Consider the following 26,253-nt stretch of genomic DNA (forward strand, 5'->3'; position numbering starts at 1 on the left):
GCGGGTCAGGCGCAGTGAGGGAGAACCTCTCCTCACACCTGTAGCGCTCAGTCACCTGACACCTCCCCGTCACCAAGGCACCAGATTGTTCCCGCCTTCCCCCCCAACAGCCCCGCCCCACAGTCACTCTCCACCAATTAGCTCGCAGCACCGGGACGCATCGGCACCAGGAACCATCCAGCCGCTGCTTCTAGTGTTCCTGCCCGGAAGAGATTTTTGGTCGCACCGCAGAGATGGGGTTCGAGTGGCCTTGGCAGTACAACTTTCCCCCGTTCTACACGTGAGAGACTCTCGTATTTGTCGTGGGTGAATGGATTGTATGGCACAGGGGAGGATTTAGGGGAGAGCACCACATGTAACGGAGGTGCTTCTCTAACTAGTTCCGGTAGAAACAAGGAAGTGGAGTCGGGTTTAACACCTTCCTTGCCGGATAAGCGTACTTCTTTGGAGCTATGCGCAACAGCTGTTTTCATGCTGTCATTCTGGAGTTCTGATTATTACAGATCAGATTACTGCCTACAGATCTCATGTGTTTCTAATATTACATGTAATCATATGGTGGAGCTTTCATTATAGAATCAGACAGGACCCCATTGACATCGGGGTTGTCTGACTGTTTAAGGCTACTTTCCTATCAGCATTTCTCCTTTCCGGAATTGAGATCTGTCAGAGGGTCTCAATACCGTTGGAAAACGCTTCCATTTTGTCCCCGTTTATTGTTAATGGGGACAGAACTGAACCAAGTTCACCAGAACGCATTCCCATACTGGACAGAAAACCGCTACAAGCAGCGTTTTTTTGGTCCGGCATGGGATCGGCAATGTAAGTTAGTGGTGCCGGATCCGTTTTCTTAGACACAAAAGAGTCCGGCGCCGGTGTCGTACCCTCATCTATCTGTTATTCATGACTGGTCCGGAGGATAGGTCATCAGTATCCGTAGTCTGGAGAACCATTTTAAAGTGAATCTGACAAAACCTACTGTAACTAAAACCGTCAGCCTCTGTAGATGTGCGCTTGTCCGCAAATTCTAATGATGTTGGTCCCATCTCAACACTTGCCGCCAATCTGGAGGGGAAAAAAGACGTTTTATGTAATGCAAACTAGCCCCTTGGGGCAACAAAGGCATAGCCATTGCACCCAGAGGCTCCGCTCATTTTCCCTGCCGGCCACGTCCCCCACCCCTTTGACTGATAGGGCCAGGCAGTGGAGATGTACTCACACCTGGCCCTGAAGTCTCTTGGCAGTGCGTTTGGCGGGAGATCGCTGGGCAGGTGGAATCTGTCAGCGCATCTTCCCGGCGATCTCCATTCATACCGGCACCAAGGTCAGCATAGTGTAGTGACAGACATACTGACTTTGGGGGGGTCTGTCAGTGCAGTGATGGGATACAGTAGTGTTATAGTACTGAGCTGCTGTCTGATGCTGCTCACTGCCCTCTTTCCTGTTGTGAATAGGCAGGAAACCTGTCAATCATTGTCCATGGGTGGGTGAGAGCAGCATCGGACTCGCCCCTCTCACAGAGCTGGTGCACGCTGCGGACATACTGCGGAAGTACTGACCCCTGAAATTAGCTGGTCTTACACTACACTATGCTGCCCTCAGTGCGGGCAGCATAGTGCACCTGTCTTAATCCAGACATTAAAAGAGGACCTGTCACCACCCCTGATGTGGCGGTTTTAGTAAATAATTGTATTCCTTGTCAAACAGCAATGCCAGAACATCTTGTTGGTAGAATTCCTTGTTTTGTCATTCCTCTGTTTTTCCTCCTAATACTACAATTGCCCTTGTGAATAGGGGTGTGTCCCTACACCTTCTAAATTTTCAACCACCGATTGAACAGTGTTAGGCCTCTTGCACACGGCGGTTGTGCTCCCGTGGCCATATTGCGTGCCGCATGCGTCTATTCCACAATACACGGGAATAGACAGATCACAGAATGTTTACGGAACAGACGGATCACGGACCCATTCAAGTTGAATGGGTCTAGATCCGTCTCGGCCGCCGCACGGACGTTGCGCCTGTGCATTGGGGACCGCAAGTTGCGGTCCCCAGTGCACGCAACGGAACCACAACAGCCGTGTGCAAGAGACCTTAGTGTGTAGTGGCACACCCCATTCACAAAGGAAATTGTGACACCTTCATGTCAATTTATCATACATTTCCAAGGGGTGGAACAGTAGAATTATTGCAGTAGTATTATTTTATGGGGAATGCAGAAAAACAGACGTCAGGAGAGGTGAGGGTGGACATGATTTGATGACGGCGGCTTTATTTGTAACTACGCTTTGTAAATTTTTTGCAGGTTACAGCCTAATGTTGATACTCGACAGAAGCAGCTATCAGCGTGGAGTTCCCTAGTCTTGTCGTACTGCCGCCATAATAAGTTATACACTATGAATGTAATGGAAATACAGGAAAGCCCCTTGTTCAACAACAAGAAGATACAAAGTATCCTTCATGACTTGGGCAGGTTCTTAAAGGGAACCTGTTCACCTGGATTTTGGGTATAGAGCTGAGGACATGGGCTGCTAGATGGCCACTAGCACATCCGCAATACCCAGTCCCCATAGCTCTGTGTGCTTTTATTGTGTAATAAAAACTGATTTGATACATTTGCAAATTAAGGGCTCTTTCACACTTGCGTTATTGTCTTCCGGCATAGAGTTCCATCGTCGGGGCTCTATGCCGGAAGAATACTGATCAGGATTATCCTAATGCATTCTGAATGGAGAGAAATCCGTTCAGGATGCATCAGGATGTCTTCAGTTCCGGTACGGAACGTTTTTTGGCCGGAGAAAATACCGCAGCATGCTGCGCTTTTTGCTCCGGCCAAAAATCCTGAAGACTTGCCGCAAGGCCGGATCCGGGATCAATGCCCATTGAAAGGCATTGATCCGGATCCGGCCTTAAGCTAAACGTCGTTTCGGCGCATTGCCGGAGCCGACATTTAGCTTTTTCTGAATAGTTACCATGGCTGCCGGGACGCTAAAGTCCTGACAGCCATGGTAAGTGTAGCGGGGAGCAGGGGAGCAGCATACTTACCGTCCGTGCGGCTCCCCGGGCGCTCCAGAGTGACGTCAGGGCGCCCCAAGCGCATGGATCACGTGATCACATGGATCACGTCATCCATGCGCATGGGGCGCTCTGACGTCATTCTGGAGCGCCCGGGGAGCCGCACGGACTGTAAGTATACCGATCCCCGCTCCTACTATGGCAACCAGGACTTTAATAGCGTCCTGGGTGCCATAGTAACACTGAAAGCATTTGGAAGACGGTTCCGTCTTCAAATGCTTTCAGTACACTTGCGTTGTTACGGATCCGGCAGGCACCTCCGGCAACGGAAGTGCATGCCGGATCCCAACAACGCAAGTGTGAAAGAGGCCTAACCTGAGATGAGTCCTGTCCCTGACAGAGCTATGGGGACTGGATATTGCGGATGTGCTAGCGGCCATCTAGCAACCCATGTCCTCAGCTCTATACACAAAATCCCGGTGACAGGTTCCCTTTAAAGGGAAGCATAACATTGGTAGCATTTTACCTTGCAAGGAAACTCCTGCATATCTGTTACAATATACCAGGCACCAGCTTGAAAATATTTAGAATTGTCCCATCTATATATATTATTTTTTTTTGTGTGTAAGTTTGGCAAAAGGAAATGCACACCATCATTAGTTAACCACTTAAAGGTGTTTTCCGAGATTTTACTACTGATGATCAGTCCTCACCAGTATCTGATCGGTGGGGGGGCCGACACCCAGCTGTTTGAGAAGGCATCGGAGCTCCTATGAGTGCTGCAGACTTCTCCATGCTTACCGAGCACAGCACCGTACATTGTATAGCGGCTGTGCTTTGTATCACTCTCAGCCCTATTCACTTCCATGCTGCTGAGCGCAATACTAAGCACAGCCGCTATACAATGTACGGTGCTGTGCTCGGTAAGCATGGAGAAGTCTGCAGCGCTCATAGGAGACTTCTCAAACAGCTGATCAATGATCAGATACTGAGGATAGGTCATCAGTAGTAAAATCCCAGAAAACCCCTTTAACACAGAATCATATGTATGTTATGTGGGGAAACGAGTTAGCACAGAATGCCATACAAGTAATTGTGATGGTACCAGCACAGAAGCTGAGCCCATGCGATCACTGCAGGAGCCCAGCTGTCAGTCAGTGGGACAGGCATAACTCTGACCGCCTCATTTAATTGATTAGGACCAGATAGGGGACGCCCTTTGTAACACATTGGTGGCCTACAAATGCAGTTGCAGGCTCCTGATGACTTTCCATGACACCAGGGTCTGAAAAAATGTCTGTATGTCTATTAGGCTGGTATATCAAAGTGTTATATCAACAGGTGTGATCAGTTCTCTTTGTGCTGGCGGTGGATCCTTCTTCATAATTTCAGCGGATCCACCGCCGCTTCTAAATGTAAGACAGCTTACTTGCTGTCTTACATTTAGACCATTTACTACGCCTAAGGCCTCATGCACACGACCGTTCCGTTTTTTGCAGTCCACAAACCGCGGATCCGCAAAAAATGGCCTTTTAATATAACTGCCTATTCTTGTCCGTAAAGCGCGGACAAGAATAGGACAGGTTATATTTTTTTTTGCGGGGCCACGGAACGAAGTAATGGATGTGGACAGCACACGGAGTGCTGTCCGAATCTTTTGCGGCCCCATTGAAGTGAATGGGTCTGCATCCGAGCCGCCAAATCTGCGGCTCGGATGCGGACCAAAACAACGGCTGTGTGCATGAGGCCTAAACCAGGCATAGCAAATGGTAAATTAGATGGGCCTGCCGGCCCTTCCCCAAGCCGCTCCCTACTTTTTTAGACCTGGTGTGAGCAGGGTTAAGTTGCAGATTGCAGTGCAAAGGACCTTTGCGCCACAATCTGCACCAGAAATACTCAGATGGTTAATAAATGACCCCCTTAATCCCTCATGCCGTGGTCTGAAGGATTCCAGGCTATCATAGCAGTAATTGCTGGCTATGGGAGCAGCAATCAGATTGTCGCATGTTCAAGACTCCGTGGGGGATTCAAAAGTAAAAAAAGTTTTTAAATTGGACAAATATAAATTCAAATCATTCCCCTCTTCCCCATATTAAAAATAAAAATATGAAGATCAGAAAATCATTTGCACCTCCACATCCCAAAACGCCTAAACTATTAAAATATAAACATATTTATTCCATACGGCGATCACTATAATGGGGGGGGGGGGTGGCAAATTCCCGCATTTTTCCATACGCCTCCCCAACGGCACTGAGCAGGAGGATACCCCGCCTCCCAGGGACAGGAAACAACAAGGAGAACTAACCTTTAAAAGCCTCCTCACCTTCTCCAGTTGTTTCCTGTCCCTCAGGACGAAGTGGAGAACGGAGCGGGATCCTTCCTGCTCTTCACCAGAATATTTGCGCGCAGCCTGGGTTCCTTCTGGGACCTCTCTCCCTCACTTTTTTTCCCTAGCCTGGTAGGTTAGGAGGGCTGCTGCGGGACACCGGTTCGCGGGGCAAAGATAGAGGCCCTTCCGGCATCCAGGTGTAAGTTCTGCGGCACCCCGGGCGTCCAGTTCTCTTCTCGGAGCTGTGCGGAGGCAGCCGGCGTTGGCGGTTTCCAGGGCCAAAGTCTCGTGAGACGGGTCACGTCGGTGTGCGCGCGGTACCACGTGACCCGGAAATGTATTCAAATTCGCCGGCGGGACAGTGGAATGGCGTCCTCGGCATCTGAAGATACTCAAAGCAGCATGTCCATTCCAGCAGAGATGTCCTTAGAGCCTGTAAAGGCCCCCAGTCCGGTAAGCCTCCTCCCATGGGAGTCCCTTTTTGTCTTTCCTCTGCTGCACTCTTTTTCCATTGTGTTTTTTGTTTTTTTTCTGGGTCGCACTTAGGTGAAGGTTCCCCCCTCCTTAGTATTATTTTTATGGCTGAAGCAATTATTTTTCTATTTTTTCAGGGTAAATCCAGCAGGATTGGGGAACTTTCATCTAGGAAGAAGTGTGCCATATGTAAAAAGCAGTTAGCTGGCCACCATAAAGCCGCTTTGTCAGAAGTGTACTGAGAAAATAATTGCGGATGAGACACCATCCCTAGTGGACAGCCTAAAAGCCATTATCAAAGAAGAGGTCAGCACCGCCATTGAGTCTAAATGGATGACACTCCCTCTAGCACCCTCCACCTCTAAAACAGTCATGGAGGTTTCTCAGGACATGGAGCTGGACTTTGATGATGGTGAAATATCCTCGGATTCAGATTAGTCTTCCTCTGAGGATATGTCAGGCAAGCCCTTATGCTCTATTGAGGACACTGACTCCCTCCTCAAAACTATCAGGACAACGATGAGCATTGAACAGGTAAGGCCTCTTTCACACTTGCGTTGTTGGGATCCGGCATGCACTTCCGTTGCCGGAGGTGCCTGCCGGATCCGTAACAACGCAAGTGTACTGAAAGCATTTGAAGACGGAACCGTCTTCCAAATGCTTTCAGTGTTACTATGGCAGCCAGGACGCTATTAAAGTCCTGGTTGCCATAGTAGTAGTGGGGAGCGGGGGAGCGGTATACTTACAGTCCGTGCGGCTCCCCGGGCGCTCCAGAATGACGTCAGAGCGCCCCATGCGCATGGATGACGTGATCCATGTGATCACGTGATCCATGCGCTTGGGGCGCCCTGACGTCACTCTGGAGCGCCCGGGGAGCCGCACGGACGGTAAGTATGCTGCTCCCCTGCTCCCCGCTACACTTACAATGGCTGTCAGGACTTTAGCGTCCCGGCAGCCATGGTAACTATTCAGAAAAAGCTAAATGTCGGATGCGGCAATGCGCCGAAACGACGTTTAGCTTAAGGCCGGATCCGGATCAATGCCTTTCAATGGGCATTGATCCCGGATCCGGCCTTGCGGCAAGTCTTCAGGATTTTTGGCCGGAGCAAAAAGCGCAGCATGCTGCGGTATTTTCTCCGGCCAAAAAACGTTCCGTACCGGAACTGAAGACATCCTGATGCATCCTGAACGGATTACTCTCCATTCAGAATGCATTAGGATAATCCTGATCAGTATTCTTCCGGCATAGAGTCCCGACGACGGAACTCTATGCCGGAAGACAATAACGCAAGTGTGAAAGAGCCCTAAGGGAACTACAGTCTATCCAGGACCAATTGTTCAGGAAATTGGCCGACAAAAAAAGAAGAGTGTTCCCAGTTCATGAGAATATATATATTTTTTTATTTCTGTTGAATGGAGGGACCCAGAAAAAAGATCTGCCGTGTCCAGGGTATTTAAAAGAAAATACCCCTTCAGTGAGATTGACTCTGCCCTCTGGGATAAGACCCCTCGGGTTGATGCGCCAGTGGCGAGAATATCAAAAAAATCTTCACTCCCATTTGAAGATGTCGGCCTGCTTAGAGACCCAATAGACAAAAGATGCGAGTCCATTCTTAAAAAGTCATGGGACACCTGTACTTCCATGTTTAAGGCCCAGCATCGTAGCAACCTGCACCGCTAGAACCCTCGCTCTTTGGCTATCCCAGCTTGAGGAGCATTTGATAGCCGGTACCCCCTTCGAAGATATCCTGGCCTCTCTTCCAGTGTTGAAGCAAGCCACCAATTTTTTTATCTGCTGCATCTGCGGATCTAGTCAAGCTCTCGGCTAGATCAGCGGCACTATCCAATGTGGCTAGAAGATCCATATGGCTGAGATCCTGGTCGGGAGATAATACCTCAAAGAATAAACTCTAACATTCCTTGTGAAGGCGACAGGTTATTTGGGTCTGTTCTACACGATATACTAGACAAAGCGTCCGACTGGAAGAAAGGATTCCCCTTTGAACCAAAATTCTTTCACAACCGCCGGCCCTTTCGCTCCCAGAAAAAGGGTAGATCGGATCAAAGACGGAAAGAAGGATCAAGTTCTTGGCAAACATCTAAGGGAAGAGGGAGAGGTTTTTTGTTCAACCCCGACAAGTCTTCCAATCAACCTCCTCAATGACGCCAGGGGTCCTGTGGGGGGGAAGACTTCAGGAATTTTATCCGGATTGGGAAAAAATTACCAACTCTCCCTGGGTTCTAGATCTAATCCGGTCAGGGTACAGAATAGAGTTTTCCTCTCCTCCACCAAAAAGGTTCTTGGTAAACATGAAAGTGCCGAAATCCACTCAATTGCTGATGGAATTCCAGATACCGGCTCTTCTGACAAAAAAATCAGTCATCCCAGTTCCCCAGGGCCAACTAGAGGAAGGCTTCTATTCTCCAGTTTTCCTGATAAAGAAGCCCAACTGGTCCCACAGGGCAATCATGAATCTAAGAGATCTGAACAAACACACCTCATACAAAAAATTCAAAATGGAAACAATAAATTCCACCATCGGCCTGCTATTCCAAAAGTGTTTCATGGTATCTCTAGACCTGGCAGACGCCTATTATCACATCCCCATCTACCCAAGCCGTCAAAAATACCAGGTCAAATTGACCCTAGATTGGTGGCTAAAAAAAAGATCATCTCAGTCAGGGAGTCAAGTGGAGACCGTCAGATATAGTAGTGATCACAACCGATGCAAGCGGATTAGGATGGGGGGCTCACAGCGAGGGCCAGATTGTTCAAGGCATGTGGGGAACCAATTTTCTTCCTCTATCCTCAAATGCAAAGGAGCTACAAGCAGTGTTTCTAGCATCAAAAGCTTTTCAATCCTCTGTCCATCACAGGGACGTGAAAATCCTGACAGACAACAACACGGTGGCATATATAAACAAGCAAGGGGGCACGAGAAGCAAGATTCTATGTCAAACAGCGTCCCGGCTGTTCTCTTGGGCACAGAATCACATAGGGTCTATATCAGTGGTACACTTAAAGGGGAAAGAAAACCTCCTGGCGGATTACTTGAGCAGAAATCCACTAAAATCAGGGGAGTGGTCCCTGAACAAAATAGTTTTTCAGGAATTAACCAAGAGATGGGGAGTCCCAATCCTGGACCTATTCGCGACAAAGGCAAACAGTCAAACTAAGCAATTCTTTTCCCTATCATACCAGGACCGCCAATATCCCTGATCCCCAGGACGCTAGCAAAAATTTTAGAGGACAGATGCGATGTCATAATGATAGCACCTTACTGGCCAAAAAGGACTTGGTTCCCTTTATTGTCTATGACAGCAAAGGGGGACTTCTGGCAGCTGCCCCAAGTCTCGGATCTTTTGCTCCAAGGCCTGGTCCAGCACCCAAAGATCAATCAACTAAATCTGACAGCTTGGAGGCTGAACGCGGCATCCTAAAAGCCAAAGGCCTATCGGACGCAGTAATTCACACAATTCTAGGCAGTCGGAAACCGGTCACTTCAAACATTTATCATAGGGTCTGGAATACCTTTCTTTCCTTTTCACAGGGCTCCTGGGATCCCTCGAAGAAACCTGACTTAAAAATAGTTCTGGAATTTCTGCAAAAAGGCCTGGAAAACGGTCTACGGGTCAGTACCCTTAAAGTTCAGGTAGTGGCACTCAGCACCTTTCTAGATCTAAAACTCGCAGAATATTCCTTAATTAAACGTTTCTTTAAAGGCGCAAATAGATTGAGACCTACAGTCAGATTTCTTGTCCCTCCCTGGGACCTCAATTTAGTCCTTTCAGTTCTAGTGGACCCTCCTTTCCAGCCCATTTCAGAAATCCCTCTAAGCCTGCTCTCTTTAAAAACAGCCTTTCTTATTGCGATCACTTCCGCCAGGAGAGTCGGAGAAATCTAGGCTTTGTCTTGCTGACCACCCTATCTGACGATCTTGGAAGATAGAGTTGTCCTATGTCATGAACCTTCCTTTCTGCCCAAGGTATGTTCTAGTTTTCATTGTGATCAAGATATCTCACTACCTACATTCTGCCCACAGGCTAGATCAGACAAGGAAGCCAAGTTCCATAATCTAGACGTGAGGAGATGCATCCTCGCCTACCTGGAAGCCACAAAAACTATAAGAAAGTCAAATAGACTTTTTGTCCAGTTCGTGGGAGCTAACAAGGGCCAGGGCGCATCAAAATTGACCATCTCACGTTGGATCAAAATGACTATTACTAGAGCGTATAAGGAAAGGAAATCCTCACCACCAGGGCGACTGACTGCCCACTCAACTAGGGCAATTTCAACCTCCTGGGCGGAATGTGCTTCTGCTTCACTGAGCCAGATATGCCAAGCAGCCACTTAGTCCAATCCTAACACGTTCTTCAGGCATTACAGACTGGACGTTGCTTCCAACAGGGACCTTTCCTTTGGTCGGAAAGTGCTATCCGCTGTAGTCCCACCCTAATTGGCTAGTGATTTCTCTGCTAGTCCTCCTGCTCAGTGCCATTGGGGAGGCGTATGGAAAAGATAACTACTTACCGGTAATTGGATTTTCCATTTAGCCTCCACAACGGCACTGGGATTTTTTTTCCCACCCTTCCTTGTTTTTTGATGTCCTTTCTGACAGATTGTCTATATTTTGTTATCAGTTAAAATGTCTTAATGGCCATAAACTGTGCTCGCTTGATTTTTTTTCTCTTGTTGATCAGGGTGCTACAATAAAGTAGTTTTTTCTGCATCATCTTGAGTTCTCGGATACTAACTGGAGAAGGTAAAGGGGAGGAGGCTTTTAAAGGTTAGTTCTCCACGTTGTTTCCTGTCCCTGGGAGGCGGGGTATCCTCCTGCTCAGTGCCATTGTGGAGGCTAAATGGAAAATCCAATTACCGGTAACTAATTATCATCTTTCGTTGCCTCCAAAAAAATATTTTTTATAAAAAGTGATAATTTTTTTTTTATAATTCTCTCAATAAAAACTACAGATGACGATGCAAAAATTGAGCCCTCACACAGCTCCGTAGACTACAAAATAACTATAAAAAATGTATGGGGGTCAGAATATGGCAATTCAAAGAATTTATTTTTTATTTTTTTCAGTCCTCTTTTTTTCAGTGTTTAAAGAGGACCTGTCATAGGAATAGATGCTCCAGAATTGTTAGGTGACAGGTCCTCTTTACACCACAAGAAAAACCTATATAAATGTGGTATTGCAGTAATAGTACTGACCCAGAGAATGAAGGTAAACGGTCAGTTTTACCGCATAGGGAGCATTGTGAAACGAAACCCATGAAACTATGGCACAATTGCGAGTTTTATTCCTATCGCTTCCCATTTGGAATTTTTTTTTTCCAGCTTCTCGCTACATTATATGCAATTTTAATTGGTACCATTAAAAAGTGCTTGCAAAAAAAAAAAAAAAAACCTCGTACGGCTATTTAACCACCTCCGGACCGCTGTACGCACAGACGCGTCCTGGAGGTGGTTGATTCATTCCTCCTGGACGCGCCGGCGCGTCCTCTCGCGAGACGCGAGATTTCCTGTGAACGCGCGCACACAGGCGCGCGCGCTCACAGGAACGGAAGGTAAGAGAGTTGATCTCCAGCCTGCCAGCGGCGATCGTTCGCTGGCAGGCTGGAGATGTGTTTTTTTTAACCCCTAACAGGTATATTAGACGCTGTTTTGATAACAGCGTCTAATATACCTGCTACCTGGTCCTCTGGTGGTCCCATTTGTTTGGATCGACCACCAGAGGACACAGGTAGCTCAGTAAAGTCCCACCAAGCACCACTACACTACACTACACCCCCCCCCGTCACTTATTAACCCCTTATTAGCCCCTGATCACCCCATATAGACTCCCTGATCACCCCCCTGTCATTGATCACCCCCCTGTCATTGATTACCCCCCTGTAAAGCTCCATTCAGATGTCCGCATGATTTTTACGGATCCACTGATAGATGGATCGGATCCGCAAAACGCATCCGGACGTCTGAATGAAGCCTTACAGGGGCGTGATCAATGACTGTGGTTATCACCCCATATAGACTCCCTGATCACCCCCCCTGTCATTGATTACACCCCTGTCATTGATCAACCCCTGTAAAGCTCCATTCAGACGTCCGCATGATTTTTACGGATCCACTGATAGATGGATCGGATCCGCAAAACGCATCCGGACGTCTGAATGAAGCCTTACAGGGGCGTGATCAATGACTGTGGTGATCACCCCATATAGACTCCCTGATCACCCCCCTGTAAAGCTCCATTCAGATGTCCGCATGATTTTTACGGATGCACTGATAGATGGATCCGATCCGCAAAACGCATCCGGACGTCTGAATGAAGCCTTACAGGGGCATGATCAATGACTGTGGTGATCACCCCATATAGACTCCCTGATCACCCCCCTGTCATTGATTACCCCCCCTGTAAAGCTCCATTCAGATGTCCGCATGATTTTTACGGATGCACTGATAGATGGATCGGATCCGCAAAACGCATCCGGACGTCTAAATGAAGCCTTACAGGGGCGTGATCAATGACTGTGGTGATCACCCCATATAGACTCCCTGATCACCCCCCTGTCATTGATTACCCCCCTGTCATTGATTACCCCCCTGTAAAGCTCCATTCAGACATCCGCATGATTTTTACGGATCCACTGATAGATGGATCGGATCCGCAAAACGCATCCGGACGTCTGAATGAAGCCTTACAGGGGCATGATCAATGACTGTGGTGATCACCCCATATAGACTCCCTGATCACCCCCCTGTCATTGATTACCCCCCCTGTAAAGCTCCATTCAGATGTCCGCATGATTTTTACGGATGCACTGATAGATGGATCGGATCCGCAAAACGCATCCGGACGTCTAAATGAAGCCTTACAGGGGCGTGATCAATGACTGTGGTGATCACCCCATATAGACTCCCTGATCACCCCCCTGTCATTGATTACCCCCCTGTCATTGATTACCCCCCTGTAAAGCTCCATTCAGACATCCGCATGATTTTTACGTATCCACTGATAGATGGATCGGATCCGCAAAACGCATCCGGACGTCTGAATGAAGCCTTACAGGGGCATGATCAATGACTGTGGTGATCACCCCATATAGACTCCCTGATCACCCCCCTGTCATTGATCAACCCCCCTGTCATTGATCAACCCCCCTGTCATTGATCACCCCCCCTGTCATTGATCACCCTCTGTAAGGCTCCATTCAGATATTTTTTTGGCCCAAGTTAGCGGAATTTATTTTTTTTTTTCTTACAAAGTCTCATATTCCACTAACTTGTGTCAAAAAATAAAATCTCACATGAACTCACCATACCCCTCACGGAATCCAAATGCGTAAAATTTTTTAGACATTTATATTCCAGACTTCTTCTCACGCTTTAGGGCCCCTAGAATGCCAGGGCAGTATAAATACCCCACATGTGACCCCATTTCGGAAAGAAGACACCCCCAGGTATTCCGTGAGGGGCATATTGAGTCCATGAAAGATTGAAATTTTTGTCCCAAGTTAGCGGAACGGGAGACTTTGTGAGAAAAAAAATAAAAAATATCAATTTCCGCTAACTTGTGCCCAAAAAAAAAAATTTCTATGAACTCGCCATGCCCCTCATTGAATACCTTGGGGTGTCTTCTTTCCAAAATGGGGTCACATGTGGGGTATTTATACTGCCCTGGCATTCTAGGGGCCCCAAAGCGTGAGAAGAAGTCTGGTATCCAAATGTCTAAAAATGCCCTCCTAAAAGGAATTTGGGCACCTTTGCGCATCTAGGCTGCAAAAAAGTGTCACACATCTGGTATCGCCGTACTCAGGAGAAGGTGGGGAATGTGTTTTGGGGTGTCATTTTACATATACCCATGCTGGGTGAGAGAAATATCTTGGTCAAATGCCAACTTTGTATAAAAAAATGGGAAAAGTTGTCTTTTGCCAAGATATTTCTCTCACCCAGCATGGGTATATGTAAAATGACACCCCAAAACACATTCCCCAACTTCTCCTGAATACGGCGATACCACATGTGTGACACTTTTTTGCAGCCTAGGTGGGCAAAGGGGCCCATATTCCAAAGAGCACCTTTAGGATTTCACAGGTCATTTACCTACTTACCACACATTAGGGCCCCTGGAAAATGCCAGGGCAGTATAACTACCCCACAAGTGACCCCATTTTGGAAAGAAGACACCCCAAGGTATTCCGTGAGGGGCATGGCGAGTTCCTAGAATTTTTTATTTTTTGTCACAAGTTAGTGGAAAATGCTTATTTTTTTTTTTATTTTTTTTTTCATACAAAGTCTCATATTCCACTAACTTGTGACAAAAAATAAAAAGTTCCATGAACTCACTATGCCCATCAGCGAATACCTTGGGGTCTCTTCTTTCCAAAATGGGGTCACTTGTGGGGTAGTTATACTGCCCTGGCATTCTAGGGGCCCAAATGTGTGGTAAGGAGTTTGAAATCAAATTCTGTAAAAAATGACCTGTGAAATCCGAAAGGTGCTCTTTTGAATATGGGCCCCTTTGCCCACCTAGGCTGCAAAAAAGTGTCACACATCTGGTATCTCCGTAATCGGGAGAAGTTGGGGAATGTGTTTTGGGGTGTCATTTTACATATACCCATGCTGGGTGAGAGAAATATCTTGGCAAAAGACAACTTTTCCCATTTTTTTATACAAAGTTGGCATTTGACCAAGATATTTATCTCACCCAGCATGGGTATATGTAAAAAGACACCCCAAAACACATTCCTCAACTTCTCCTGAATACAGAGATACCAGATGTGTGACACTTTTTTGCAGCCTAGGTGGGCAAAGGGGCCCACATTCCAAAGAGCACCTTTCGGATTTCACAGGTCATTTACCTACTTACCACACATTTGGGCCCCTAGAATGCCAGGGCAGTATAACTACCCCACAAGTGACCCCATTTTGGAAAGAAGAGACCCCAAGGTATTCGCTGATGGGCATAGTGAGTTCATGGAAGTTTTTATTTTTTGTCACAAGTTTGTGGAATATGAGACTTTGTATGAAAAAAAAAAAAAAAAAAAAATCATCATTTTCCACTAACTTGTGACAAAAAATAAAAAATTCTAGGAACTCGCCATGCCCCTCACGGAATACCTTGGGGTGTCTTCTTTCCAAAATGGGGTCACTTGTGGGGTAGTTATACTGCCCTGGTATTCTAGGGGCCCAAATGTGTGGTAAGGAGTTTGAAATCAAATTCAGGAAAAAATGAGGAGTGAAATCCGAAAGGTGCTCTTTGGAATATGGGCCCCTTTGCCCACCTAGGCTGCAAAAAAGTGTCACACATCTGGTATCCCCGTACTCAGGAGAAGTTGAGGAATGTGTTTTGGGGTGTCTTTTTACATATACCCATGCTGGGTGAGATAAATATCTTGGTCAAATGACAACTTTGTATAAAAAAAATGGGAAAAGTTGTCTTTTGCCAAGATATTTCTCTCACCCAGCATGGGTATATATAAAATGACACCCCAAAACACATTCCCCACCTTCTCCTGAGTACGGAGATACCAGATGTGTGACACTTTTTTGCAGCCTAGGTGGGCAAAGGGGCCCATATTCCAAAGAGCACCTTTCGGATTTCACAGGTAATTTTTTACAGAATTTGATTTCAAACTCCTTACCACACATTTGGGCCCCTAGAATGCCAGGGCAGTATAACTACCCCACAAGTGACCCCATTTTGGAAAGAAGAGACCCCAAGGTATTCGCTGATGGGCATAGTGAGTTCATAGAACTTTTTATTTTTTGTCACAAGTTAGTGGAATATGAGACTTTGTAAGAAAAAAAAATAAAAATAAATAAATCATAATTTTCCGCTAACTTGTGACAAAAAATAAAAAGTTCTATGAACTCACTATGCCCATCAGCGAATACCTTAGGGTGTGTACTTTCAGAAATGGGGTCATTTGTGGGGTGTTTGTACTGTCTGGGCATTGTAGAACCTCAGGAAACATGACAGGTGCTCAGAAAGTCAGAGCTGCTTCAAAAAGCGGAAATTCACATTTTTGTACCATAGTTTGTAAACGCTATAACTTTTACCCAAACTATTTTTTTTTTACCCAAACATTTTTTTTTTATCAAAGACATGTAGAACTATAAATTTAGAGCAAAATTTCTATATGGATGTCGTTTTTTTTTGCAAAATTTTACAACTGAAAGTGAAAAATGTCATTTTTTTGCAAAAAAATCGTTAAATTTCGATTAATAACAAAAAAAGTAAAAATGTCAGCAGCAATGAAATACCACCAAATGAAAGCTCTATTAGTGAGAAGAAAAGGAGGTAAAATTCATTTGGGTGGTAAGTTGCATGACCGAGCAATAAACGGTGAAAGTAGTGTAGGTCAGAAGTGTAAAAAGTGGCCTGGTCTTTCAGGGTGTTTAAGCACTGGGGGCTGAGGTGGTTAAAGGCTATGTACACCTTTTTGGAGGCAATTTCTTTTTATTATTTCATTGTACTTATTTTGAGCTAAAAATTATTTTTTCAGTTGGTCTTTATTAACAATACAGAATCCTTTTTTGTGTACATAGCTGACATGCTCTACTAGCTGCCTGTGGATTTTTTGTCTTTTCTGTCATCTGAGGAGCAGCGGTCCTTCTGATCTCTCCTCTCTCACATTATAAACACTCATCAAAGCTCAATCCCAATCTTACTGATAAGAATGTGACTTAAATAAGTGTTTGACCTCTTGGGCCTCTTTCAGACGGGCGTCCCGGGTACATTGCAGGAAATCCGCGCGAGTGCGCACACAATTTCAGTCAGTTTTGACTGCGATTGCGTTGTTCAGTTTTTATCGCGGGGGTGCAATGCGTTTTGCACGCACGTGATAAAAAACTGAATGTGGTACCCAGAGCTGAAGTTCGGTGTTGTGTAGATGTTATTATTTTCCTTTATAACATTATTGTAAGGGAAAATAATAGCATTCTTAATACAGAATGCTTAGTAAGATGTTGCTTAAGGGGTTAAAAAATTAACTCTCCTCATCCACTTGATCGCGCACCCGGCATCGTCTTCTTTCTTCTTCTTTGAGGACCTGCAAAAGGATCTTTGACGTAATCTTCTATCTTCATTCAGCAGGACCTTTGCTGACGTCACCGTGCTCACCATGTGTTTTACTAAGCATTCTGTATTAAAGAGGACCTTTCACCGATTCTTACCCTATGAACTAAGTATACAGACATGTGGAGCGGCGCCCGGGGATCTCACTGCACTTACTATTATCCCCGGGCGCCGCTCCGTTCTCCTGCTATGCCCTCCGGTATCTCCGTTCCCTAAGTTATGGTAGGCGGAGTCTGCCCTAGCGCTGGCCAATCGCATTGCAGAGCTCACAGCCTGGGAGAAAATAACCTCCCAGGCTGTGAGCTCTGCGCTGCGATTGGCCAGCGCTAGGGCAGACTCCGCCTACCATAACTTAGGGACTGGTATCTCCGCCTACTATAACTTAGTGAGCGGAGATACCGGAGGGCATAACGGGAGAACGGAGCGGCGTCCAGGGATAATAGTAAGTGCAGTGAGATCCCCGGGCGCCGCTCTACATATCTGTATAGTTAGTTCATAGGGTAAGAATCGGTGAAAGGTCCTCTTTAAGAATGCTATTATTTTCCTTTATAGCCATGTTATAAGGGAAAATAATACACTAAATTGACTTGATTTGCTAATATCATCTCCAAGCAACCATGCGTGAAAATCGCATTGCATCCGCACTTGCTTCGGCACAAAGTCAAAAGTGAAAGTACCAGCCACACAGTTAGAAAACCATTAAGGCTATTTTCACACTAGCGGCAGGATGGATCCGACAGGCTGTTCACCCTGTCGGATCCTTCCTGCCGCTATTTCGCCGGACTGCCGCTCTGTCCCCTTTGACTATAATAGGGACGGGGTCGGAGCTCTGGCGCAGCACGGCAAAAGGCCGCTGAACTAAAAGTACTGCATGTCCGACTTTTTAGTCCGGCGGCCTCTCACTGCGAACTGCCGTGCTGCGCCGGAGCTCCGCCTCCGTCCCCATTATAGCCAATGGGGACGGAGCGGCGGCACGGCGAAATAGCGGCAGGACAGATCCGACAGGGTGAACAGCCTGTCGGATCCGTCCTGCCGCTAGTGTGAAAGTACCCTAACCTTTTGTGACTGAACAGCTCAATATTTTTAATAAAGGCCAATTAAAAATATGATTGGTAGCCAAAAATAAGTTAGATTCAATCATAAAAACAAATTGACTCCAAAGGTGTACATAGTCTTTAACCCTTTCGATGCCAGCGCCGTACATGTATGGCGCTGGATCGTTGTGTAAACATGGCGCCTGCTTACACGTGCAGCGGTCGTCATGGCCGGCAGATCTCTGCTGTTTGAAACAGCAGATATCTGCAGCTATTTACCGTGACAGGCAATAATGCTGATCGCAGTAACAAAATGCCTTAGACCTAGTGAGGTCACGGCATCTAAATGCACAAAAACCAATTGGGGCATCGGTACTTGCGCTGAATACTTTCAGCCTCGCTGATGAGGCTGAAAGTGTTCATGCTGCAATTCTTATTTTGGCCACCAGATGGCAGGCCAGGATAAGAAATGAGCAAAATCGAGTTTAAATGGCATTTAAAAAATCCCTGATAGACCAAAATTAAAAAAAACATAATTTATAGGCTCATACCGTATATACTCGAGTATAAGATGAGTTTTTTGGCACATATTTTTGTGCTCAAAAAGCCTCCTCGTCTTATACTCGAGTCTAGGTCTTAGCTCCGGTAATAGCAGGCAGTGCGGGGGGCGGCGCTCACTCACTGACGTCACGCGCCTGCGCCGCCTAGTGGGAGCAGGCGCGTGACGTCAGTGAGTGAGCGCCGCTCCCCGCACTGCCTGTATTACCGAAGCAAAGACAAAGTAAGATACCGTATCCAAAGTTAAAGGTTACTGATTAGTTTAAATATACTGCTGTGAGCGTCGGGGAGGGGGATCTGTGGATGGCACTGTAGGGGGATCTGTGGATGGCACTGTAGGGGGATCTGTGGATGGCACTGTAGGGGGATCTGTGGATGGCACTGTAGGGGGATCTGTGGATGGCACTGTAGGGGGATCTGTGGATGGCACTGTAGGGGGATCTGTGGATGGCACTGTAGGGGGATCTGTGGATGGCACTGTAGGGGGATCTGTGGATGGCACTGTAGGGGGATCTGTGGATGGCACTGTAGGGGGATCTGTGGATGGCACTGTAGGGGGATCTGTGGATGGCACTGTAGGGGGATCTGTGGATGGCACTGTAGGGGGATCTGTGGATGGCACTGTAGGGGGATCTGTGGATGGCACTGTAGGGGGATCTGTGGATGGCACTGTAGGGGGATCTGTGGACGGCACTGTAGGGGGATCTGTGGATGGCAGTGCCATCCACAGATCCCCCCCCTCCCCTAAACAGTGCCATCATGGCACTGTTTAGGGGAGGGGGGATCTGTGGATGGCACTGTTTAGGGGGGATCTGTGGATGGCTCCCTGTATTTAATGCAGAGTGTGTGTGTATATAATGCACACACTCTGCATTAAATACAGGGAGTCACCCTCTTGCAGATGTGTGTATATAATGTAGAGTGTGTGCATTATATACACATACACTCTGCATTATAGCTGCATTTCCCACCCTAGTCTTATACTCGAGTCAATAATTTTTCCCATTTTTTTGGGGTAAAATTAGGGGCTCGGCTTATACTCGGGTCGGCTTATACTCGAGTATATACGGTATATGAGCCACAAAAACGTAAAAAAATATAAACGTTTAAAACGCCCCCCTTTCCATATAATTAAAAAATAAATACCTAAATTATAAACATCATGGGTATCACCGCAACTGAAATGCCCATACTATTAACATAGAAAAAAAAAAATCCAATATGGCGAATGGCGTAACGGGAAAAAAAGGGTCAAAATGGCCGATTTGCCAATTTTTCATTGCTTCTCTTACCGAAAAAAAAGTGATCAAAAAGTCACGCACACTCCAAAAATGGTATCAATAAAAATGACAGATTGTTCTGCAAAAAATGAGCCCCTAAACAGCTCAGTAGACATATGTATAAAAAAGTTATGGGATCAGAATATAGTGATGTAAAAAAAATAATAAAAATTATCAAAGTTTTAATTTATTTTTACACTATTTAGACATAAAGTACCTATACATAAGGGGTATTGTTGTAATCGCACTGACCCAGAGAATGAAGGGCATGGGTCAGTTTTGCCGTAAACGAAATGCCGTCGGAACAAAATTCGTAAAACGGTGGAGGAGATGCGTTTTTTCCCCTCTCAGTTCCACCCCATTTGGAAAATTTTTTTACCGCTTTCCACTACATTTTATGCCCTAATTAATAGTGGCATTAGAAAGTACAACCTATCCCGCAAGAAATAAGCCCTCATACAGCTATGTGACCGGAAATCTAAAAAAGTTATGGCTCAAGGAAAATAGGGAAGAAAAATGAATGCGCAAAAAACGAAAAAACCTCCGGTATCTAAGAGGTTAAATTGGAAAATTAAGTTATGGCTCTGGGAAGTGGGGAAAAAAAACGCAAAAAAAGGAAAATCGCCTGGGCCTGAAGGTACGCACTCAAGTTAAGCTTGATTCTTCCATAACATACAAAAGCGTCATTGCTTTATATATAAACAGTGGAGGAGATTTACTAATCAAAATGCGCAAGAATTCTGGCGTATTCACCCCCTCTACAAAAAATACCCCAAAAAACTGGCAAACATGACTCGCACCAAATTTTTATGTTTTTGACACTGTTGATGTCCAACAAGGGGGTGTTGGTTAGTCGTAAAGTGGGTGTGGCCTGATGGAAAGTGGGCATGGCTCAAGAAGCTAGATTTTGCAATTTTGACATATCTCTGAGGCAAACTAAGCCAACTAATAGGTGGTATAAACTTAGACTAGACAGTCTGTTTGGTGCATTTTTAGACTGCCTAGTCTAAGTTAGACAGTATTAGTAAGTGTGCCTCAGTGTGTCTTGTCTTTTTACAGCACCTGCAGAATTGAATGTGAAATATAGCAGTCATTTGCCCTTGACATTATCCAGGGAAGCTGTCCGTGGAGTCTGTTCAGGTGGTCCTAGAGGAACTCAGGAAAAAAGGTGTGTTCATTTTTCCTTAGGTCTCAGCATTAGGGCTTATGCACATGACTGTGATCGGCCCAGGAAACACAGACTGTGTGTCGGCCACATCGCCCAGGCTGACCGTGACTACTCTGACGCAAACTGACTGTATAATAGTAATTTATAATATAGTCAGTTCTGATCTGATTGCAGGCTATTGCAGTGTACTTATATGATGGCGTGAGTGCACACCGCGATAGCCCCGCAATTAGACTGACTGTGTCATAAATTACCATGATAGTCAGTTCTGGTCAGGGGAGCGCCGCCGACACACGAGCCGTGTTTCCCGGGCAGATCATGGTTGTGTGCATAAGCCCTTAGTTCCTAGGTCTATACTTCATTCTTCTCCAGATTTTTTACTGTATAGCATTACACTATTTCTTTTACTTCTGCTTCAAACATCAATTTGACAGGCCACTGCTGATGGCCATGATGACTCTTTTTGCTCCATTCTTACTTCTCCAAGTGCAAGGGCACTTTTACACAGTCAGTATTTGGTCACAATTTTGCATCAGCATTTGTAAGGCTACTTTCACACCAGCGTTTTTTGCTGGATCCGTCATGGATCAGCAAAAACGCTTCCGTCATGATAATACAACCATCTGCATCCATTATGAACAGATCCAGTTGTATTATCTCTAAAATAACCATGACGGACCATTTTTTTTAAAACCATTGTAAGTCATTGGGGGACGGATCCGTTTTCTTTTGTGTCAGAGAAACTGGATCCGTCACCATTGACTTACATTGTGAGTCATGACGGATCTGTCTTGATCAGTGTCCCATGATGCACACAAAAATGCTGCTTGCAGCGCTTTTGTGTACGTCATGGGAACACATTGAAATGGAATGGATTGCATTCTAGTGCACTCCGTTCCCTTTAGGTCAGTTTTGTCCCCATTTACAATGAATGCAGACAAAACTGAAGCGTTTTCCTCCGCTATTGGGACCCTCTGACGGATCTCAATAGCGGGAAGGGAAAGCATAGATGTGAAAGTAGCCTAAGCCAGAACACAAATTTGGCAAAATAGGTTCCACTACTGCTTTACCATACAAATACAGATGCAATATACTAACCAGATATTGACCTTGTGTAAGTGGCCTTGGAGAGAGTGGCTGGGAGGGGAGGTTATACACGGCAGATCAGAGTGTGGAGTGTGGGAATGTAGCCAGGTCTTTAGGGCAGATCGCAGTCTTTGCTATATCAGAGTATGGGTATAGGGAAAGCACACACAAGGCAGTCTGTAGGGGAGGAGGGAGAGATCAGACAGGCTTTGTATCGGTGTACAGAGAGAAGAAAGAACCTATGACAGAATCTGTAGGTGAGGGTAGTTGCACACACACTAACATGTTTCAGAACAAGGGTGAAGTGGTCCCTCATGAGCTGTAGAAGGGCAAATCAGTCCAGGAATCAAGCTGTGCAGCAGACCTCACATCCAGCATGTAGTAGTGGGACACATTCAGCAACAGGTTGCAAACTGTATATCAAGGAGTCTGAAAATGAGTGAAGGAATGGAGATAGCAGATTGAAACTTAGTGCAACCTCTTAACTCAAGGTAACCACTAACATGTAAAAATATCTTGTGTCTCCCAATCAAGCATTAGTTGGTTGTGCATGACTCACTTAAAGGGGTATTCCGGTTATGTTAAGTTATCCTCTATCCACGGAATAGAAGATAACTATTAGATTGGTGGGGGTCCTGTTGCTGAGACCCCCACTAATCATGAGAATGGGCACCCTGTACCCCATGGGACCCCACGAAATGAATGTAGCAGCCAGTCAGGCATGCACTCAGCTGCTCTATTTATTTCTGTTGGAGTTCCGAGGGCTGTACTCTACCATCTCCAGGACTCCCATTTAAATGGGTGCTTACCAGAGCCCTTGTAAATGCCATGGCCTTTTTGCAGCTAACCAAGCACTGCAGTTGTGCTTGATATGGCAGCTCAGCTCCATTCACTTGAATGAGACTGAGCTGCGCCTAGGCCATGTGAGAGATGAACTTGATGTCATGTAGCCTTAGGAGCACTGTGGCCACTTTGCCCAGTTGATCGGTGGGGATCCCAGGTGTCGGACCCCCACAGATCAGATATTGATGACCTACCCTGAGGATAGGCCATCAATAGCAAAATTTCAGAAAACCCCTTTAACTGACCCGTGGTATAGGATTGGATTTTCATTCAGGTGTTATGATGTATATGACCTGCAGGTGTATTGTGCTTATATATTGCAGGTAACTTAGAATGGTTGGATAAAAACAAAACCAGGTTCCTAATAATGTGGAGAAGGCCAGACGAGTGGGGAAAAGTACTTTACCAATGGGTAAGTAGATAGCATTTTTCTGCTAGGTCCCAGGTTAATTTTTTACAGACATTTACTGAGAGTGACTACTTCTATTACCGTCATATTCTATAGCTGTTTGATAGCAATGGTATCATTCCCAGTACCTGTGTAATCTCACATGTTCATCTTTGCCAGATGTATACATCAGGAAGTGCTAAAAAAAAGTCCTTTTTACCACATGCCTAGTTTGTTTATGTATTTCATTTTTAAAGGGGTTCTCCAGGACATTGATTATGATGACTTATCCTTAGAATAGGCAATAAATTTAAGATTGGTGGGGTCTGACTCTTGTTGCTCCCGCATTCAGCTGATTGAAGAGACTACATCGCCTACCATGTCCCCTTCATTGTTTACCATGTACAGTGCTTTGTACTGCAGCTCAGTCCCATTCACTTGAATGGCTGCAGTACCAGGCACAACCTCTTCTACAAATGTTTGTTTTTTGTATTTTTGTTTCCACCAAGGTTTCAAAGAATGGAATGACCAATTCTGTGTTCACACTTTATGAGCTGATTAATGGAGATGAAACGGAGGGAGAAGGTAAGGCAAAGACTTCTTCCATTTTTCACTTAGGGTATATGCACACAGTACGTATTACACACAGATTTTCAGTGCCTGTTTTCGTGCAGAAAATCCACAGTGTAAGGCCTGATGCACACGACCGTTCCGCAAACCGTGGATCCGCAAAAAACGGAAGCCGCCCGTGTGCCTTCCGCAATTTGCGGGAACGGAACCGGCGGCCCATTGTAGAAATGCCTATTCTTGTCCGCAAAACGGACAAGAATATGACCAGTTTTTTTTTTTTGTTTTTGTTTTTTGCGGGGCCACGGAACGGAGCAACGGATGCGGACAGCACACGTATAGCTGTCCCCATCTTTTGCGGCCCCATTGAAGTGAATAGGTCCGCATCCAAGCCGCCAAAAATCCGTGGCTCGGATGCCGACCCAAACAACGGCCGTGTGCATGAGGCCTTATACAGTATGATTTCCAAAATCTCATGTACACAGTGCAGAAACGACACTGCTGTGTGAATGTACCCTTAAAGGAGTTGTCCACTTTCTGGCTACTTGTGACCAATATGCATGTAATATGACTATATGGCACTTGCTAATATAGCGTTTGTTTATATTCTATGCCTTTTGCTATATTTCATAAGCCAGCCCCCCTTGTTAGGCCCCCCTTTTGTGCTGTCCATATAGAGATCCTGTCCATAAGATGGCTGCTGATGGGGTCATGTCACCAGGCAAATCACCTCCATGTGATGTCGCCATTATTCAGACACATTGCACATGCACTAAACTCCCAACAATGCGAGTGCAAATAGCAGGTTCAGTGTAATTGATTGAAGGAGACATCACATGGAGGTGATTTGCCTGGTCACATGACCCTCCATCAGCGGCCATTTTATGGACAGGACCTCTGTGAGGACACCACAAAAGACTGCAAACAAGGGGGCATATCTTAGAAAATGGAGCATAAGATCAACATATAGTAATTTACTAATATACTGTTTTTCTATTTTAACTATTAATGTAATTTTTTTATATTGAGTTCATTCTAATTATGACATATTTCTATGTTTTTTAATCAGGTAAGACAGAAGGATCTTGGGGAAAGGGAGGTTTCTACCATTATATTTATACTTTTTGTATGGTCCACAAAGCTCTGATTCTTATATCTATTGTAGAATTCCACGGGTTGGATGAAGCCATGCTCCTCAGATCATTGGAAGGCCTGCAGATGGAACACAAAGCAGAGATTATTACACTAAATGACAGCAAGGGAGTGAAATTCTTTTAATGATCATTATGCCAGTCCTGTCTGACTGTTGAAAGGATCTAGAACTCTTTTATAGAAGGAGAATATTGTATTCTCCTGCCATCTGCTGGACATTTGTGTATATTGCAAGGTGGAAGTCATAGCCTTGTAACGGTGGTACTCTGATGTTTCCACTGTTTTAACCCTGCATTTAGTGTGTGTATCTATTTATCTATGTCTCTCTCTCTCTATCTGACCTCTCTCTAGCTAGCAGTGATCTGGTAACACTGATCTGGAATTACATTTCAAAGTTGATGTTTGATAAAATTCCAGAAGCTTCAAGGTAATATTGGGTTATACATATTTGTCAAATATCACCCTCTTATCATTTTCATTTTGCTTACAGATTGACCTCTGACCTTGAACTATGTTACCGATATGTCATTTGACAGTTACTGCTTTGCATCCATAGACATTTTGGCAAGAGAACACACTTGCAGACAGTGTATGTACATAATAAACAGGATCCACTCAGCTGTCTTGTGTTATTTCTTTAACCCCTTTAGGACTAAGCCATTTTTCACCTTCGTGGCCAAGCCTAATTTTGCAAATCTGACGTGTCACTTTGTCGTAATAACGCTTTTACTTATCTAAGCGATTCAGAGACTGTTTTCTCGTGACACATCGTACTTCGTGGCAGGTGTAAATTTTATTCAATATGTTTTACCTTTATTTTATAAAAAATTCCAAACTTTGGAAAAAAATTGCAATTTTCAAAATGTTGTTTTGTACGCATTAAAGACAGATAGTGATACCTCATAAAATAGTTTATAATTAAAGGAGACCTTTCGTGGGATTATGTGTTACAAACTGGTATGCTTACCAGATAGGGTGGTCCCTACAGATGCCAGCACTTTTTTTTCTTCTAAAATACCTCTCCGTTCTGGCGCTGTAGCACGGTTCAATCGCAGCGGAGAGCGTCACAGCCAGAGAGAAGGTGAGCTGTTCTTTCTCCCTGGATGTGACGCTCTCCGCTGCAGCCAGGGAGAAGGAGGTGCCCATTGAGAAACCCGGCCGTCTCCTCCTCCCTGTACCATTACTCTAAATTAACATATCAGGCACCAAAAACAGCGGGGGACACGGCGCCAGAACAGAGGGGTATTTTAGAGGGGAAAAAAGTGCTGGCATCT

The 26,253-nt window shown here is 45.5% G+C and overlaps 1 protein-coding gene across 1 annotated transcript; it reads left to right on the plus strand.

Moving 5' to 3' along the window:
• The first annotated feature begins 143 nt into the window (after positions 1–143).
• Positions 144–25,597, plus strand: VPS25 (vacuolar protein sorting 25 homolog). The gene is made up of 6 exons (XM_040437351.1): positions 144–280; positions 2,303–2,448; positions 20,890–20,943; positions 23,196–23,284; positions 23,770–23,845; positions 24,993–25,597. The coding sequence occupies exons 1-6, from the start codon at positions 234–236 to the stop codon at positions 25,103–25,105; spliced, it is 525 nt and encodes a 174-aa protein (XP_040293285.1). The 5' UTR covers positions 144–233; the 3' UTR covers positions 25,106–25,597.
• The last annotated feature ends 656 nt before the right edge of the window (positions 25,598–26,253 follow it).

The sequence above is a fragment of the Bufo bufo genome, chromosome 6, assembly GCF_905171765.1.
Source record: "Bufo bufo chromosome 6, aBufBuf1.1, whole genome shotgun sequence".
Taxonomy (NCBI): domain Eukaryota; kingdom Metazoa; phylum Chordata; class Amphibia; order Anura; family Bufonidae; genus Bufo; species Bufo bufo.

Coding starts and splice junctions, on each gene's coding strand:
- VPS25 (XM_040437351.1), top strand. CDS start 234: ATGGGGTTCGAGTGGCCTTGGCAGTACAACTTTCCCCCGTTCTACAC. Junction 281..2,302: donor AACTTTCCCCCGTTCTACAC/GTGAGAGACTCT, acceptor AATTTTTTGCAG/GTTACAGCCTAATGTTGATA. Junction 2,449..20,889: donor CAACAACAAGAAGATACAAA/GTATCCTTCATG, acceptor GACATTATCCAG/GGAAGCTGTCCGTGGAGTCT.